At 48.1% G+C, this 18,217-nt stretch overlaps 2 protein-coding genes across 13 annotated transcripts in view; one reads left to right on the forward strand and one right to left on the reverse strand.

Annotated features, from left to right (window-relative positions):
• Positions 1 to 18,217, forward strand: part of CD3E (CD3 epsilon subunit of T-cell receptor complex) — a 541,795-nt gene that overhangs the window by 117,747 nt on the left and 405,831 nt on the right. The window lies entirely within an intron of this gene.
• TMPRSS13 (transmembrane serine protease 13) overlaps positions 6,670 to 18,217 on the reverse strand; it is a 31,280-nt gene continuing 19,732 nt past the window's right edge. For 4 of the 12 annotated variants that reach the window (XM_063784556.1, XM_063784554.1, XM_009424242.5 and 1 more), the window contains 8 exons: positions 17,792 to 17,884; positions 16,731 to 16,774; positions 15,830 to 15,992; positions 14,636 to 14,808; positions 11,670 to 11,768; positions 9,991 to 10,133; positions 9,687 to 9,839; positions 6,670 to 8,297 (listed from right to left, as the gene is read on the reverse strand). In XM_063784556.1, coding sequence (XP_063640626.1) covers positions 8,271 to 8,297; positions 9,687 to 9,839; positions 9,991 to 10,133; positions 11,670 to 11,768; positions 14,636 to 14,808; positions 15,830 to 15,992; positions 16,731 to 16,774; positions 17,792 to 17,884 — 895 coding nt within the window. In that variant the 3' untranslated portion in view covers positions 6,670 to 8,270. Of the gene's footprint in view, positions 8,298 to 9,686; positions 9,840 to 9,990; positions 10,134 to 11,669; positions 11,769 to 13,824; positions 14,107 to 14,302; positions 14,809 to 15,829; positions 15,993 to 16,730; positions 16,775 to 17,791; positions 17,885 to 18,217 lie in introns of those variants that run through there. The other 8 variants (XM_063784559.1, XM_063784557.1, XM_063784558.1 and 5 more) reach the window with 4 other exon arrangements.

Genomic DNA, 18,217 nt, shown 5'->3' on the forward strand with positions numbered 1-18,217 from the left:
ACTTTGGCTGTTTGGACACTTCTTTGGTTCCATATGAATTTTATAATAGTTTTTTCTAGTTCTGTGAAAAATGGCATTGGTAGTTTGATAGGAATAGCATTGAATCTGTAGATTACTTTGGGTGATATGGCCATTTTAACAATATTGATTCTTCTAATTCATGAGCACGAAATGTTTTTTCATTTGTTTGTGTCATCTATGATTTCATTCAGAAGTGTTTTGTACTCCTTGTAGAGATCTTTCACCTCCTTGGTAGATGTATTCCTAGATTTTGTGTGTATGTGTGGTTATTGTAGATGGGATTGCATTCTTGATTTTGCTCTCAGCTTGAAGGTTATTGGCGTATAGATATCTACTGATTTTTGTACATTGATTTTGTATCCCGAAACTTTACTGGAGTTGTTTATCAATTCTAGGAGCCTTTTGGCAGAGTTTTCAGGGTCTTCTAGGTAGAGAATCATATCATCAGGGAAGAGAGATAGTTAGACTTCTTCTTTTCCTATTTGAATATCTTTTATTTCTTTCTCCTGCCTGTTTGCTCTGGCTAGAACTTCCAGTGGTGATATTAATACACGTAGTTTTCGGTATTGTATAATGAAATGTGTTAACATTTGGAAGTCATTTATAACTTAGAGAGCCAACATTTTCCAAATGATCAATGAATGATGGTATAAAATTAGGCATGTGTAAAAGACCCATTTTGGAGTGCAAGATAGACCAATGTCTAATTATATTTTAAATTAACACAATACAAAAAAATTAATGAATATGGTTTCTGATTCCACATTGCGACTAACCTTCAAGAAGCTGCCACTTCTCAAGATTAAGTATAATATTTAAAAAAGGATCCAGAATTATCTGAAAAGGCTGTTTAAATACCCTTCCACTTTCCAACTCTATATCTACGTGAGATTGGATTTTCTTCATTTATTTCAACAAAAACAACATAAACAACAGATTGAATATAGAACCAAGTATGAGAATCCAATTATCTTTTATTAAGCCAGACATTAAAGAGATTTGCAAAAATGTAAAGCAGTGTAAACAATGTAAAATTCTTTATTTGCTTTGATTTGAAAAACATAGTTATTTTAATAAAAATGTTATGTTAACCTGTAAATACTTAACTGTAAGTCTCACAAAATAGGTACAGGATTTGTATGCTGAAAACTACAAAACCTAGATGAAAGAAATCAAAGCTCTATATAAATGGAGCAACATGCTCAATATAATTAACATGTTCATTCTCTCCAAACTGACCTATAGATTTAACACAATCCCAATAAAAAACTGCAACAGGTTTCTTTGTAAATATAGGCAAGTTGTTCTGAAACTTACATGAAAATGTAAAAGAACCAGAATGGCTAAAGCAGTTTTGGACAAGGATGAATTTGGAGGATTCACTCTACTCAATTATATCATACTATAAAGCTACAGTGATTAAAACAGCATGGCATAATTGTGGGAACAGACATATAGATCAATGGAATAGAATAGATAGTCAAGAAATACACCCACACAAACATGTTCAATTGATTTTTGACAAATGCAAAGGCAATTGGATGGAAAAAATACTGTCTTTTCAACAAATGGTGCTGGAACAACTAAACATCCTTTTGCAAACAAATAAAAATGAACCTTAATCTAGGCCTCAAGAGTATTCAAAAATTAATTCAAAATGGATCACAGGCCCAAATGTAAAACATAAAACAATAAAATTCTTAAGGGAAAATATCAGAGAAAATTTTCCTGAGCTTGGATTTGGCAAAGGGTTCTCAGATACAACAGCAAAAGCACAATCTAAAAAGAAAAAAATTGATAAGTTGAATTTTACCAAATTAAAAATGTTTGGTCTGTTAAGGACACAATTAAGAGAATGAAAATTCAAGCCACAAAGTGAGAAAATATTTGTAAATCACATGTCCAACATAGACTGTATCCAGAATATATAAAGAACTCTCAAAACTGAGCAATAAGAAGCAACCCAATAAAGAAATGGGTAAAATATTTGAACAGACGCATCACCAGAGAGGATATGCAGATGGCAAATAAACACATAAAAAAGGTTCTCAACATTATTAGTTATTAGGGAAATGCAAATTAAAACCACAAGGAGATAGCATTGTATCTTGTTGCATCTATTAGAATGGCTAAAAAAAAGATACTGACAATACCGGTGAGGATGCGGAACAAACGAAATGCTTATATTGTTGGTAGGAATGAAAAATTGTATAGCCACTCTAGAAAAAGCCTGGCAGTTTTTTACGAAGTTAAACACACAATTACCAGAGGATACAATAATTCCACTGATAGTAATTTATCCTAGAGGAATGAAAACTTACGTTCACATGAAAACGTGTACACAATTACTGAATTCTATACTCATCCTGATTTCTGTCATGATCTTATCAGGAAAGAATGGCTTTGATCCCATAGAGAATTTACAAGCCTTTGTGCACTGTTCATAAAAGAGACAGGCCTGAACTACCTGCTAGGGGAAGAAGATTTGAGGGTTGAAGATAGGGGAGCAGCCTCAGTCTGACCCAGGAACAGTGAGGTCCCTCAGTGTGAGGGCATGGAGAACAGAGGTTTGGAAACTATGCCCTTTACCTGTACAGTACTCGGAGGGGTACCCACAAGGGCTGCAGATGGAGTACCCAACCTGGAGAACAATGGGCAAGAAGTTCTTCTGGGGAAGAAGGTGACAAGGGATGTTTTTCAGCTAGGCTGCAGCAGTTCAAAGTCAGATTCATCTGATTTTAAAAAGAAAGGTGAGATTTTTTATGCTTTAGTGACATGGAGCAAATTCCTGCTGGCTCCACAGGTGTATGTTGGAAACCCTGGAAATAGATGAGATGGCCCAGGGTGAGCATTTACCATTTACCAAGAGAAAAGAAGAGAGCTGGGGACGTCTCCTGGGAACACAATTTCGGAATCTGTGGAAGACTGAGAAAGAGCAGCCAGAGGGCAGGAAAGGGACCTGGGAAAGTCCATGTCCCAGAGGTCATGGCAATGTCATAAAGTAGGAGGCACTCAATGGTTAGAAGCTGCAAGAGTTCCAGGAAGATGAAGACTAAGAAGTGTCTCCCAGACACCGGTATGGGGCAGGAGATGGCTGTGGATTGAGGAGTTGTGGGGGCTGAAGATGAATGCCCCTCACAGACCTGAGTTGCCCAACTCCATTGGCTGAGCAGTCAGAGTCTGCCAGGGCAGGACATTAACATCTCCCAGAGGAGAATTCTTCCAGGGACAGGCAGCTTTCCTGGCCCTGTCAGTGATAAGAGAGAGTGGGGTGAGCTCCTCTAAGTCATGGAGCTCCACGACTTAGAGGGACCACCAGCTGGGAATATCCACCTGGCCTAGGTGGTAGCGTCACCTCCGTGGAGGATCAGGTCATTGCTAAAAGCCTAGGAACAAAGTTTATGGAGAGACATGGCAAATTTCCTAGGACTCGAAGCTTTATCCAAAATTCTCTCTCCTATGTCATGTGTTTGATGAAGCGCCTGAGGATGAAGGATCTGACCCTTTCGCTGCGAATTCAACGTCTGCAGAGAGGTCATGATATGCTAATCACTTTGCCCTGCATGTTTTTATGGATCGTCCCATTTAACCTCACAACGAATGTAGGCCAGATACACCCATTTTACATATGAAGAAACAGAGAGGATGGTTTGTCTAAGACCACATAGCTGAGTAAGTAGTAGAGTTGGAATTTGTACCTCCAGGTACTTTGATTCCAACTCCAGAGCTCTCTCCGCTACAACACAGCGTAATTAGAAGGAATTATTCAAAGCAGATTCCCAGCTCCTTCCTTCCATGAAAAGTAGACAACCTTTTCTGGGACTCAGGGCTTGGACAGAGAAGGCCTCCTGTTATGTCCACCTCCCATGTCCCATTGGCAGGAGTGAGCCGTGGAGGACCATAGACCAGGCTATGCCCTCACCTTTCTCAGAGGTCTCAAGACCTCCTGTCCCAGAAGGTCCAGGGCTGTTTATCTCCTGAGCACAGTCCTCCCGGTTCTCTGGGAGGACCCATTGTAAGATCGGTACAGCACGCTTACTTACTGGACTGGGTGGCAGCCTTCCTAGGGACAGGAAGCCTGGGCCAGTGCACAGGAGACGGGGAATGAATGGCATGTTCCTTTCAGAGCCATCCACCTACATCAAGGAGACTTGGAGGTGTCCTGGGTGACAGCTTGTTGTGACTTGACAGGGCCTCCCAGAAACCATCCACTTGGGACCGGGGTGGACGAGGGCCTCCTCCCACTCATGATGCTCTTGTCCAAGTTACCAGAAACCACATGGTCTAAGCCTCTGCTCATGTGACACTCTGATGGGTGCGCCTAGCCTTCTTTGGGGAGTTGTCTCACCCTGCCACTCTTGGAAAGATACGCAGAGCCAGAGAGCAGAGCCTATGAGGTCCCACTTGGGAGGATTCCACCTGACTCTGGTGCAGAGTGTAAAAGAGCAGCTGAATGCAGAGTGTAAAAAAGCAGCTGAATGTCAGAGCCTGGATTCAAATCCACCTCTGCCATGCAGCAGTCATGTAGTTTGGGAGGCTTATTTCACTTCGCCTGGCCTTTGTTTCCTCATCTGTAAATTAGGAATGAGACAATGCCCACTTTCACGGGATTCTTGTGCTCACAGGAGATAATATACATCAGGTGTCCAGCACAGCATGTGGCACATAGCAAACGTTTAGCAAATGCTGGCTATTATTATCATTATCCTCATCATGGCCATCACGGGGACTTCACATGCGTGTCCCCATGTCCACCCAATTGCATCAGGACCACAGCTAAGTGATTATGGGGAACAATGATCCCTGGGAATCTAACCAAAGCCCAGAGGCAGCTGGAGCACCTGCTAGGCTGTAAGTGGCTCCTTCTGTAAAGAGCCATCATCTCTCCCTGCAACAGCCTCCCCCTTCTCCTGCCCAGCACACTCACTTGGCACTCCTTTCCCAGAGAAATTCTATGGAAATTCAGCAGTCAATAGAGTTGACAAAGCCAGAAGGCTTGGCTGGTACTTGGAGGAGCCTAGGCTCCAGGGACATAGGACAATGTCACTGCAACCACCTCCCTGCCCAAAACACACACACAGTTCCCTGGAGATTCTGCGCCAGTTTAGAATACCCTATCACCCCCCGCCATCCGTAATTTTGGTAGCCTCTATAGATATCCTGGGCCAAAGGAATGTATTTTTCTTTTCCCATCCAGATCCTGCTTTTTCTCTAACTTATTTCCCTGCCCCCCTCCCATACCCTTACATCCCTGTCCATCAATTTATGTCCTAGGAATGCCCTGAGAGAGAAAGGAAAGTGTCTGCTTTCTAAGGGGAAAGAAACAGAAATGGCCTAAGCTCTAAGTTTCTGCCCAGGCTGGGCTTCTGAGAATGCAGCCACCTTCCTATGGTTAGTGGAGATGGCTGGTTGTCCTCTGAAATGAGTGCTGGCTCCTGCAGGGGGATCTGCCAAGGACTGCCTTTCCCAGCCCAATTTTGTCTAGGTGGTGCCACATGACACATATGACATGTCTGTACCCATAAAATGTCAGTGGAAATGACTTCCAGGCTAGAGCACTTAAGGAGTGAATGAGTCTTTTTTATATTTTCTTTCTGGCTAGAAGTAGACAACAATGTGGATGACAAACTCCCAAGATGGAAAAAGCTTGTGGAAGAAAGTCTCCCTCTGATCAGAACACCCTTACAGGATTGTTGCATGGATGCGAAATAAACTTCAATTAGGTTAAACCACTGAAATTGTCAGAAACTGTAGGATCTATTACAGTCAGTGTCACCCCTCCTAGGAATATAGTAAGCATGGCACCTGCCACCTCCCCCATACCTTCTTGTGCAGATAGAGCAAGAAAGGAATCAAAAGAAGGACTTTCCCTGGCATTGATATGAAAGACTAAAGCAATCAAGTTCAGGGTATCCAGAGGCTGGATGCTTGTGGGGAAACCTGAAGAATTCTGTGCTTGTGGCTGGTGTGCTGGGGACTATGAACCCACTGGTGAATGGGGGGGTACAGAGGTGGAGGTGGGGATTCACCAGTGGGCTCATAATGGTTGAGGTCAATATGGTAAACACAGGAAAAGTGCAAAGCAAGAAGAGGTAGATCGTTCAGAAGAGACCAGTGGGACCACCCATCCGATTCCCTTAGAAATAGCTGAGTAAGCTTTGGGGTTTCCTTGTCAACATGTCTGTTGTTGAGCCAGCAAAGGCAGAAGTAGAGGAAGAGGAAGAGGGTAAGAACATGCCCTGGAGTGCCCTTCCCCTGCCCCCACCTGCTTTGTGAAGGTTCATTCCAAACCTGACCTCCTCTGTGAAGCTTCCTTGACATCTCTAGGTGTGGCTGGTGGTTGTTCTGTGCATGTTCCATGCATGGCGTCCACACTCAATCACAGCTTCCATCACATTGGGTCATGACCCAGTTCCTTGAGGATGCTGTCATGCCCTTTGTATCTTCTGGGCCTAGCATGAGTACCGGGCACAGAGTAGGCACGGATGCAGCTGGTGAATGGAATGAATACATGAATGTATGGCTAAATGAGCAGAACCCAAAGATGAGGAACCAAAACTAAGAACCAAAACCAAGAGTTTCTGGGCACTAGGGTGGGCAACCTCAATTTGTTACCTAGGGTACCAGTAAAACATCCAAAGACAGATGTCTCAGGTCACACAACTTTTATTGCTGAAGACCATCGCTGGGGGCTGCTGCAGACAGGAATGTGGCCTCCTTCCCAGTCTTGCTAACATTCCCCAGTGTACCCAGCCCCATCAGCCCCTGCCCAGCCTCTCCAGCTTGCTCTTCTGGGGTAGTCTTTCCCTTGAGCGGCCACGGCCTGCCTGAGCTGGGCTAGGCTGGGCTGATCTGCTTGGATCCTGCCTCTGAGAAGCACAGCACCACAAAAGACCCTGACAGGCCCAAGGAAGGTGAGGGGAGCAGGACTGGCAGAGGAATAGGTGCCCCAGAAAAAAGGCTGGAGAAGGCCCAGGCTTTTAGCTGGCGAGTCCAGGCACATTGATGATTTGCAGGAACAGGGCCAACTTAGATCCTTCAGCAGGGCTGCCCGGAAGGCATGGGACCATGTTAGCTTTCTCTCCATAGCAGTTTTTATGTCAGTGCTATGTTTCTGAAACAACTGAGAAACTGAAAGGTGGAGAAAGCTGAGAAGAAATCCCAAAGTCCCAGGACAGCTCCTGGGAATGAGAGAGGCAGTCCACCCAGACCTCCCTGGGGCCCCTGGGAGCCTACGCAGGAACAGCATCCATTTCTTAATGCCTTCGTCAGAGCCCTGGGATGCAGAAACAGTTTGTGGACCTCGTCGTGTCAGATTTGCTTGCCAGCCCAAACAAGGATTTGCTTCCCTGAGTATCTCCTAGGGGCTCCAGATGCTGTAGTGACTTGGGGGATGCCCATCCTGGGGACTTTGTCCAGTCTCTTCATCCAGTTCCTTGAGGCCAGAAATATTCTGTAGGACTCTAAAATACGACATTTCCCATGAATCCCCTGGGGGTCTTGGGCTGATTGATGCCAGCTGTCAAGGCTTCTGGACTTTTTGGAGAATCTTTAAAAATACCCGTATTTTCATTTCTTAAATATAAAAATAAAATAAAATAAAACCTGCCCCAGCAGCTTGTGACCAAATGAATACAGTGAATCCTCATCTCAGTTGTCAGCCTGGTTAGCCACAGCACAGCCCGACTGGTGACATCCACGGCACCAGCAGGGGGTCTGGGTGAGGGCTTGATGCTCATAACGCCAATGGGAGCAGCTTTTCACCGAAGACGGTCCAGGCCCTGGGAAGCTGCATCCACCAAAACCCACGATCCATCTCAGGACAGCAATGGCGTCACCTGGGCCGCTGGCATCTGCCCACACTGGGCTAGTCTGTAAGTGAGGGTCAGAGAAGCAAGAATTCCCAGCTCTTCCTTGGGCTCTGGGCTCCACCTCCTCCATCCATCTATGGACACCCCTGTAGGAACATCCACGGTACTCAAGTTCTTGTTTCCAGGTAATTTCCAGCCTGGGATTTTGAGAAGAGTTGACAGCTCTGCTGGTTTCTGAAAAACTTGGGAGAGTGGCAATGCACACATATGCACACACACACACACACACACACACACACACACAGAGGCAGCAGACAGTGGAGGTGGGAGTCCGATGGTGCCCGGTGGCCATTAGCCCAGATGATGCCACACATGGCCAGTCACCGTGGCCAGAGTCTTCACAGCAGCCGGTGCTGTGCAGAGCAGCAGGCCAGCTGGTTAGGATTTTCTGAATCGCACCTCGCTCTGAGGAAGAGAATGGGAGAAGAGGGTGAGGGTGGGCCAGGTGGGCGAGGAGCACAGAAGCCCAAGGTTGGGGTTCAGAACCTATAATTTAGCCTCGCTGTCACCTAGCACTGCCTCTCCAAGGAGGGACAGCAAAGGGAAAGGATGGATGCAGGCTTGGAGGGCCTCTCTGCACTAGATTTCTGGAGCCTTTTCTGCTCCCCCTATCTGAGCCCTCCCCTGTTCCCCAGGCAGAGAAGGGGAGGGCTGGCAGAGCACCCCCTGCTTTACAGCTAAAGGCTGAAGGCCCAGAGAAGGCAGGGTCTCAACTAGGTCAGCAGAGTTGCAGGCAGATCCCTGTTTCCTGACACCCAAATTCCTGCCGTGGAGGGAGGCCTCCCATCACTCCACTGCCAGCGGCCTGTGTGAACTCACATCTCGGTCATCCCTGGGAGAGGAGAGTGGCACTGGGGCTGGCACCAAGGTTAGGCCCACCTTTTATTCTTTTCATTTATTTGTTTATTCATTCATCCTTAATTTATAACAATAAATAGTAAATACCGAGGATATTCCAGGCGTTGTAAATGGCTGATTTTGATAGATTAGTCAGAGTTCTTCAGTAAGAAAAATGGAAGATGAGAGGGTAGAAGTGGGAGAGGGGACTCTCTAGGGTGGATCAAGTATTCCAAAGGCCAAGGGCAAGGTAAGGCACACACTGAAGAGTCTGTGGTTCAGTTTGACCTGAGCAATGACTTCTGAGGTTGGATATAGGTTAAAGCAAGTCAAAAAACATAAAATAACTTTTTATTATTTTATTACTTTATACTCTTTTATGATAGTAGTGAGGTGCTGATGAAATATTTTAAGTGGGAAAGGGAAAGAATGGTAGTTCTCAGGGAGCATTCTGGTGACAGCTGTGAAAGTTGTCAGAGTCAAAATGGAGTCACTTGTGTTTTTAAAAAAAGACAACAACAACAACAAAAAGAAAATCAAAAAGACTAAAACAAACAGAGCAGGGAAAGGACATGAAGAGCGGATTCTCATGCATAAATGCTTGATAACAAAAACTATCACAAAATCCTCTGCAGAAACTGAAACGTTTTCAAAGTCCATTGCAACCTTACATAGAAAAATACTTCTGGGAGAACATCTGCCCAGCAACTGCCTGCCCGGCCTCTAGGTCCACCCTTTTTCAACCCTCTGAGCTCTGTTCTGAGGGAAGAAAAGCAGGGAAAGAAACACAGGTAGCTGGGATTGACCCCAGGCATCACATTTGACCCTGTCCAGAACACCCCCCGAATATGGGGACGCTGAGGGGACCTCTGCCTACACCCTGGGTGCTCCTCCAGGGTCCCCACCTTAGGAAGTTCCCAGCCTGCTGGGTGCAGTGTCCTGCTGCAGGGATCTTACCTCCATCTTGCTGTAAATCCAGGGAAGAACTTCTGTCACTTTGGTGTACACACCAGGTTTGTTTCTCTGGCCACAGCCTGTGCCCCAGCTGGTGACACCTGCCAGGTACCAGCGGTTGTTCTGCTCACAGACAAGAGGCCCCCCGCTGTCTCCCTGCAGGGGAGAGGGGGCACATTCGCAGGATGGGACAGGTGGTCCATGAGCGGGAAAGGGTGGGGTCCCAATTCCCACATCAACCCCAACACCCCTGCCTCCCCCATCCCCAGGGTGCTGGGACCTGAGCCCCACCCACAGGTACCCTCACCTGGCAGGAGTCTCTGCCCCCACGAAGGTCCCCAGCACACATCATCCTTGGGGTAAGGTAACTGTCATAGACCAAGTAGTCATTGCATTTCTTGAAGTCGATGAGATTGACCTGCACCTCCCGGAGGAAGGGGGATGTCTTGTCTTCAGTGAAGTGGGGTGGAGGAGACAGAGGATGGGAAGCCAGTGAGATTCTAGATAGCTTCCTGGCCGTCCAGCTGCCACCCCAAGACCCAGAATCACAGCCTCCTGGGAATGGAGGGTGCCATGCCCGTGCCTGGCTCCCACCCAAGGGAGGCCCTCTGTGGTTGGACACCCAGGACATATGGGCACACACGCCCTCACACAAGACACAGCTTGCTGCACGTGAGACAGAGACATCCATGCACACAGACACACTCACAAGCCTATCAGGCTACCTGACATGTTGCACAGCACTTGCCTACGTGCAAAGCACCCTCAGATACATGGCTTTGTTTGTTTTTGGAAGCTATGTGCCCTAAAGAGAGCAGGTGGCATTAACCCATTTACCGGTGGGGAGGCCTGTTGCTGGAGAAGTGACCTGCCCACAGTCACACAGCTAGTCAGGTATGGAGACAAGAGGAGAAGAAGGCTGCACCCACATCAGTCATTGCTCTGCCTCACGGAGGGAGGGAAAAGCGGTCCTGATGCGTGGAAGTGGCCTGAGTCTAACCGTGGGGTCATCCTGCTCAAAGTAAGCAATCTCACAGGACAAGGCACTCTGTGATTGGGATGACATGAAAACAAGACCACTTCATCATCTTGTTTAAGGCCAGACAAAAACAAGGTCACTGTGCAAACCACAACAGTACCAGACATCCCCCTCTCCTGGCCAATATGAGTGACTGCTGCTTCCTTACCACTTAGAGCTCCTAGATAAGATTATATATATATATATATATATATATATATATATATATATATATTCTTAATTGAGACGGGTTTCACTCTGTCACCCAGGCTAGAGTGCAGTGACATGATCATGGCTCACTGTAGCCTCAACCTCCCTGGGATCAAGTGATCCTCCTGCCTCAGCCCCTCTCATAGCTGGGACTACAGGCACACACCACCATGCCCAGCTAATTTTTCTATTTTTTGTAGAGATGGGGTTTTGCCATGATGCCCAGGCTGGTCTTGAACTCCTGGGCTCAAGCAATTCTACCACCTTGGCCTCCCAAAGTGCTGGGACTACAGGTGTAAGCTACAGTGCCCGGCCTCTAGATAAGATTATTAAGGTTCCCAATCATAAGCCCTGCTTCCTGACACCACAATTTAGAGAAAAGTCCTACATCTTTGAACCCTCCCCAAGCCACCTAAATCCTATGAGCATTCCCTCTCTGACACCCTCTTGCTGAGATGCTCCATGGTTCTTCATGGTGTGTTCTCTCTCTCATTGCAATGAGCAATGAACTCAACTAGTTCAACCACAGCAGTTTTCCAGGTGGTCTTGACTGGAGGGCATTGTCACAGTGACTGCACCGGCATATACTCAGGTGTCTATACACACACAATCACACCCAGGCCCATGAATCCGTATACCCAAACGCTCATCGACATAGGCCTTCATCTGTATACCCAGACACATTGCTTACACACGCACATGTATACACACACATGCACATGGATAGATACACACGACCAAGCATCTTTGCCTCTTACCATCTGTCTCCCTGGTCTTGCCAAAGCCTGTGATCCAGCAGGTCTCATTGAGGCTAAAGGTCTGTCCATGCATGGGGAGGCAAGCAGGGTGGATGTGAGCTGCAACAAGACCTCCAGACGTCAGTGAAGGAACAAGGCTGAGACTTTCAGTAGGGGGAGGGAGAAGGAGCAGAACCACTCTGGGGGCAAGGAGGGGTCTCCTAGAACATTAATCCTTGACTCTAGAGTGGTTCTGAATCCTCCAGAGCCTTGGACTGACCAGACATGAAACTCGATCACTTTATCGTAACCCACCAGCATTTGGGGGCTACCAGAGTCCTCAAAGCCGTTCTGATTTCAGTGGTTGCCCTGTGGTCAGAGGCGTAAGCCTTGGAAGTTCCCTTGTACAAGCTGATACTGGGCAGCTGAGGGTCTCTCCCTATTGAGAGGTTCTCTCCTGGTGGAGCCTCTTCCATGTCTTTCCATTAGAACAAGGAACAGCAGCAGGCTAAGACCCAGATATTATGACCGTGGCATCTCAGCGGTATGTCCAGCCTGGTCTGGTGAGGGTACCCACTGGTTGTCCAGAGCCTGTGGCTCTCCTTTTAAATGTTTTCCCAGCACAAGGTAAGAAATCTCTCCAAACAGGAAACACATTCCTAGAGACACAGACCACAGAATTCCTGCTAACTTGATCCCACATTCAGAAATATTATATTTAGAAGTCACTGTTATATATCACTTCATAAGCTCTGAGGACTGGTGTCCCTAGGGGGACCAGGGCATTGACCAACACATCTGAGTTTGCAGGAGGAAAATATTAGTTAATAGAATGTTTGCAGTATTCTCAACCGTTTGTTATATTCACTGCAGTATTCTGCACCTAAGATAATGCCTGTCACATATTAAGTGCTCAATAAATGTTTAAAAAGATAGAGACAAGGCAGGAAGCATAGATGGGAAGGATGATTTTAAATTCTTCTCCCATAAATTGGAATTAGGCTTTAAACATTGGTGTCTACCTCATTTTTGTCTGCTAGAGAGTAAACAAAAAATAGATGAAGGAATAGCATGCATTATTAACAAAAATGCAGCATAGGATTTTTTTTCTATGCCCCTTTTTGAGATATAAAGTTTTAAAAACATGTAACACTGTTACATGATCCATCGTTAGATATTTCACTGTTTTTTATGGGGGAATTAAATTTACCAGTGAACTTTCACAAGCAAAAGTACTGTGACTTCTAGTGCTCCACCTGCCAAATGAGTTTAAGAAAATCAGTCCTGATTTCTAAACCAAAAATCAGGGCACATGTTCTGGCCACAGGACTACATACATCTGAGCTGTGATTCTCAGACTAAGGGTCTGCTTCCTGCCCAAAAGCCTATTGGAGCCTGGAGGGAGACTATTACGTTTGAAAAGCATACGCAATGTGAGAATAGCTTTCATTCGCTTTTAGAAATTATTTAGTTTTGGAATTCCAAATAATATTAAGGGGTGGAGGGTGGGTGGGAGGTAAGATTTGGATGTTTAGCCAAATACAGCCTGGGTTTGACAAGGTGAGAAGGCCTGCTCTGATCCTGCAGTCTGTGCCCTTCTTGTGTGCTGAGCGGCAGGGCAGGAGGCAGCGGGCATCCCTCACCTCAGCCCTGGACTCCACAGACAAGAATGGAGTTTCAGAAAGGCTGGTGGGCGTGTCGTGTCGTGTCGGGGCGTGGCTACGAGTGGGTGTGACGCTGCGTGGGCGTGGTTCTGGGCTAGCGCTGCCCAACCGAGCTCTACCCAGGGATCCTCCTCCTCACCCCACTCTGATGATCTAACTGCTCTGACTCATGATAGACACCGCCTCCATAATTAATGTGCGAGGAAACACCAGCTCACAGGCTCAGAGCATGAGAATGGCTGGACTAACCAGAGAGTCCTCCGAGGCTTCCAGAAATCCCGGTACTCCTCCTCCCTCTCCCACCCGTAAGATGCTTATGCCAGAGGGCTCTGGCTCCATTCTTCACGGTCCTCCCTGAGCCCCCATTACCTGTCTTCTCCAATCTTTTCGGGACCCACCTTGGCTATCCTTCCTCTGCTGAGCTTCCCCTAGCCTGCCAGGATGATTAGTTGCTCCCGCCTATGCCACCATAGCTCCCTGCTACCCGAAAACATCGTATAATTGGCCTCTACTGGTCGTCTTGGTGTATTTTATTTCTATTTGCAACTGTACTATAGGGCTGGCCATATAGTATTTGATAAGTGAACAAATGAGTGAATGGATGAATGATGAGTGAATGAATGAATGAATGAAGTCTTCTTTGACGTCCCCTGTCCACAGTGATCTTCTGAGAACCTCTGCAGCATTTCCTTTGTGTAGCCTCCTTTGGTCCTTAGCAACAACGTTGTAGCAATTCGTTGTTTGAATGTGTACTCAGCTTAAGTTCTCGACTGCAGGGTAAGCAATTTGCCAGTCTAGAGCCAGGTGGGGAGAGCATTGCTTGGGAATCAGATCGACCTGGTTCCAATCCCAGAGCTACCACCTATTACTTGTGGCCTCAGGTAATTATCTCTCTGTAAAGCTCCATTTCCTCATATGTCAAATGAAGTTAATAATAGTGCCTGCTCCACAGGGTTGGTTGTGAAGAGTAAATGAAATCATATGTGTGAAATGCCTACCATAGCGTTTGGCCCCTAGGTGCTCAGTTAATACCAGTGAAAGAATTCAATCTATTGATTAAGATCAGTACCCAAGCCCTGACTCCGTCATCAATTTGTAATGTGAGATGTGTCATTTGGAGCAAACTTATTTATAACCCTTGGGCTTCAGTTTCCCTAATTATAAAACAGAAGTGTTCCATGTAAGGATCTTTAAGGGTCTTTGACTTCTGCCCTGCAGAAGCTTTGGGGCCCGGATATGAGTTGACAGATGCTGACAAGTGCGAGGGCTGCAGAGGGTGCTGGGGCTGGGGGGCAGGAGAGCGGGGAGTGCAGATTCCCTCACCGGACAGGGTCAGGGGCTTGGACAGCCGCATGAGGGCGATGTCATAGTCGTCCTCCTCATCGGTGTAGTTGCTGTTGATGATGATCTCGGCAATGGAGGCTGCCTCAGGCAACTGGTGCAGGTTGCTGGTGCCCACGTACACCTTCCAGCCCTCCAGGACCTTCTCCCGGGTCCTGCAAGAGCCACAAAGGAGCGTGGTCCAGTACCTGCCTGGCAGCGTTCACTGGCAGCACCTGCTACCTACAGGGAGCCACAGTCAGAGCACCAGCTTGGAGGCAGGAGGATGGATAAAATGACCTCTGGAGGGAACCCTCTATCTTATCCCTGGAGTCCAAAGCAATCCCCCACAGCCCCTCAAAAATTATGAGCTTGCAGCTCTGCACCTTACAGTAATAAAGAGGGAAGGATGAGTAAGACCTCTGTGTGGCACTTCCCCCCCACTATCTCCTCTGCAAGTCACCAAGGATCAGATAGGAGCCTTTGACTTCTGCCATGCTGAAACTCTGGGGCCTCGATATGAACTGACAGATGCTGACAAGTCACAGGGCGGCAGAAGGTGCTGGGACTAGGGATGGGGACACAGATTCACTCACCAGACAGGGTCAAGGGCTTGTACTGATAAGATCTCAGTATTATTACCCTCAGCAAATTCAGACAGGACAAAGTAACACACTGAACTCATTACTAGGGAGGCCAGTGCCCCTGAGGCCTGGTCCCAGAGCTCTTTCCTGCCCACCAGCCTGGGCTGTGGGCCCCCAAAGACACTAGGCCAGCTGGTTACCGTTAGCAGCTGATACAGTGCCCTCCCTGCAATCCCTTGCCCTCAATTTCTGGGATAACTAGGGGCTCCTCTGCTGTGAGTTCCATCTGCAGGAAGCAGCAACAAACCCAAAGCCTTTTTCATTTCACCCTGTTCTTCAGGGGCAGGCTCCCAGTCCCTCTTCCTGCCTGCCTCTCTCTCCTTTGGGGCCGTCAATGGGACTTTCTCATCCTTGGGCCTAGCTCAGAACAAACACTCCCGACCCACACTCTCAGGACCAAGTGAACACCCAAGCTACACCAGTGCCAACTGGCCCATGGGGGCTGGACTCACACCCAGAATCCTCCTCCACGAAGAAGTCAGTCTGCAGCCAGCCCTTCCTGGTGGTTCCCGACCCTGGGCAGTGTCAAATCACCTGCCTCTCAGGCACTTACACGAAGAAGCAGTGGGCGGCAGTGAGCACCCACTGGGCGTCAATGAGCGTGCCTCCACAGATGTGGGTGGTGCCGAAGTGCAGACTCACTTGCCAAGGCCACTTGCTATCCGAGGCCAGCGCCCCTCCCACGATCCGCCCGGTCATGGCCCTCAGTCCGCAGTCTGGAGGGAAGGAGTAGACGTACTGTGAACCCTGTTTCTCCCAGGGTTCTTTCCGAGCTCCTGATCAAGATGCCTCTGCTGTGCTCCCAGGGCCAGGACAGGCTCAGGCAGCCCCATCCTGAAGGGCACCCACCCTTCCATGGATGGGCTTTGCTCCCTTATCTGCTACACACAGCAGTTTCTGTGAGAGCAGAGCCACCACATGGTGGGGTGGCTTTCTGGGATCATTCCGCGGGAAGTTTGACCCCAGGCAGGTTCCTCTTTCTTCTCCTTCACTCATTCTTTCATTGACTTGACAAATCCTTTCGGAGTGTCCCAAGCTTTGGGCACTGTGTCGGGCATTGGGGTCATGATGGTAAGTCCCAGGACTGCCATTAGGTGCACAGGAATGCAGACCAGTTCTAATGTGACCCTGAATTGACAAGCATTATAATGAGGGTCTCTATTGTTTATAAACATAGGAAGAATACACTTCCCCTGATGCACAGAAGACTCAGACAGCTTCCTTGGAATAAAAGGTTGCTGGGCTGAGCCCCTACCAGAGTCAGGAGAAGGGGAAATGTTACCCTGGGTGTACCGGTGCCTTACAGGGACTCCAGCCCTGAAGCAGGCCTGCTGGCTAAGACACTGTTCCTGACTTGAACCCCTGTGCCAAACATCTCCCTTGGAGGAGTGCTGCCCCTATGCCCTTTACTCCCACATGACACTGGCCACAATCCAAGAAGAAGAACATCTTACGGGAACACTGGAGAGAGATATACCGCTGGGAAGGGCATTCCGACCTGCAGGGGGAGACACAGAAAGTGGGAAAAGGGCACATTAGCTACCTCCTCCAGGAAGCCTTCCTGATTGACTCCTGCTCAGTTCCTATCCTGTTTCCAAGGAAGCTACCCTTTGTACAGGAAGCAGGAGATTCTGAGCTTCCCCTTTCCCCATGTGACATTCTCCCTTCCAGTGCTTTGTCCAGAATCAGAGTGGCTCAGTGCAAATCATCTCCACTCTCATCCCCTCAACTAGTTTCCTTGTGGCACATTGCAGACATTGGCCCAGATCCATGTTCTTTGAACTTAGGACTTCATTGTCGCAGCATCTTTTCACAACTAAACAGGTGGTCTGGTGCTCCTCTGACAGAGTTCCTCAACGCAGATGCAGAAACCACGCAGCACAGAGCTGGCATCCAGCTGCAGCAAATTCACGTCCCTTCCCTCACCATTACTTCTCTTGGAGCCTGGCTTCTTCTCTCCCCTCCGTAGGGCAAACAATGCTAGCTGGCAGAGACCCCAAACCTCCGATGCTTCCCACGTGGCACTCCCTGTCCCTGATGCCTGCACCTGGTGGTCCCCTACTGCTGCCTGTCTACCCTGTCCCCTAACTGCACTGGTGGAGAGAGCAGAGAACGGGCCGAGTAGAGGAGAGGCATGTGCAAAGTGTCATGCCAGGGTGTCAGTGGTGCTTCTCCCCCACCAATCCAGGTCCACTCCCTGCAGCAGCTCTCAGTCCAAACACCTGGCCGACTGGTGGTCCCAAGGTTCACGAATTGCCTCTGATGACCTGATAAACTCTCAGGGGCACCCCTGGTCTCCAGTTGTTCTCAGCACCAAGCCTCAGATGAGAATTCTTAAGTCAGAAGGCAGTTTGGTGAATAAGGACTATTTCCAAGATGCCCCTGAACACTCATGGTGGACTCCTGGAGGCTGGATACTAGAAAAGCCAGTGAAGGGGGCTCCCTGACCCAAAGACCCCCTCCCACCCACTCCTTCCCCTGCTCACAAACAGGCAGCCTGCCTGCCCCACCATACCTGTGGAGGCTTTCCTGGATGGTGGAGTTGTATCTCAAGATTGAGAAGCTGTTGGCAAAATCCCTGTGGGCAACCTCGGTTGTCCGGTAAGCACTACAAGGGAGGAGAGGGGAGAATGAGTCCCCTGGAGACAGAGTCATCCCAAGTCCTCCAGCAGGCTAGAGCCCCACCAGCCCTGCCGACAGAGGCCAGACTGTGATGGTCTGAATGGTGGCCAACTCCTCCAAGCAGCAGCCAAGCCCCGATAAAGTGCAGCCCCACCCACATGCTCCACCACTGCCCCTTATCTCCCCCAACTTCCCTCCAAGATCCCCAGCCCTATGCACTACCCAGCATTTCTCATGGTGGAGACTGGTAGCATTAGCATTGCCTGGGAAGTTATTAATATTAGCAATGCTTCTGAATCAGAAGCTCTGGGTGTGGGCC

The sequence above is a fragment of the Pan troglodytes genome, chromosome 9 (assembly GCF_028858775.2).
Source record: "Pan troglodytes isolate AG18354 chromosome 9, NHGRI_mPanTro3-v2.0_pri, whole genome shotgun sequence".
Lineage (NCBI taxonomy): Eukaryota > Metazoa > Chordata > Mammalia > Primates > Hominidae > Pan > Pan troglodytes.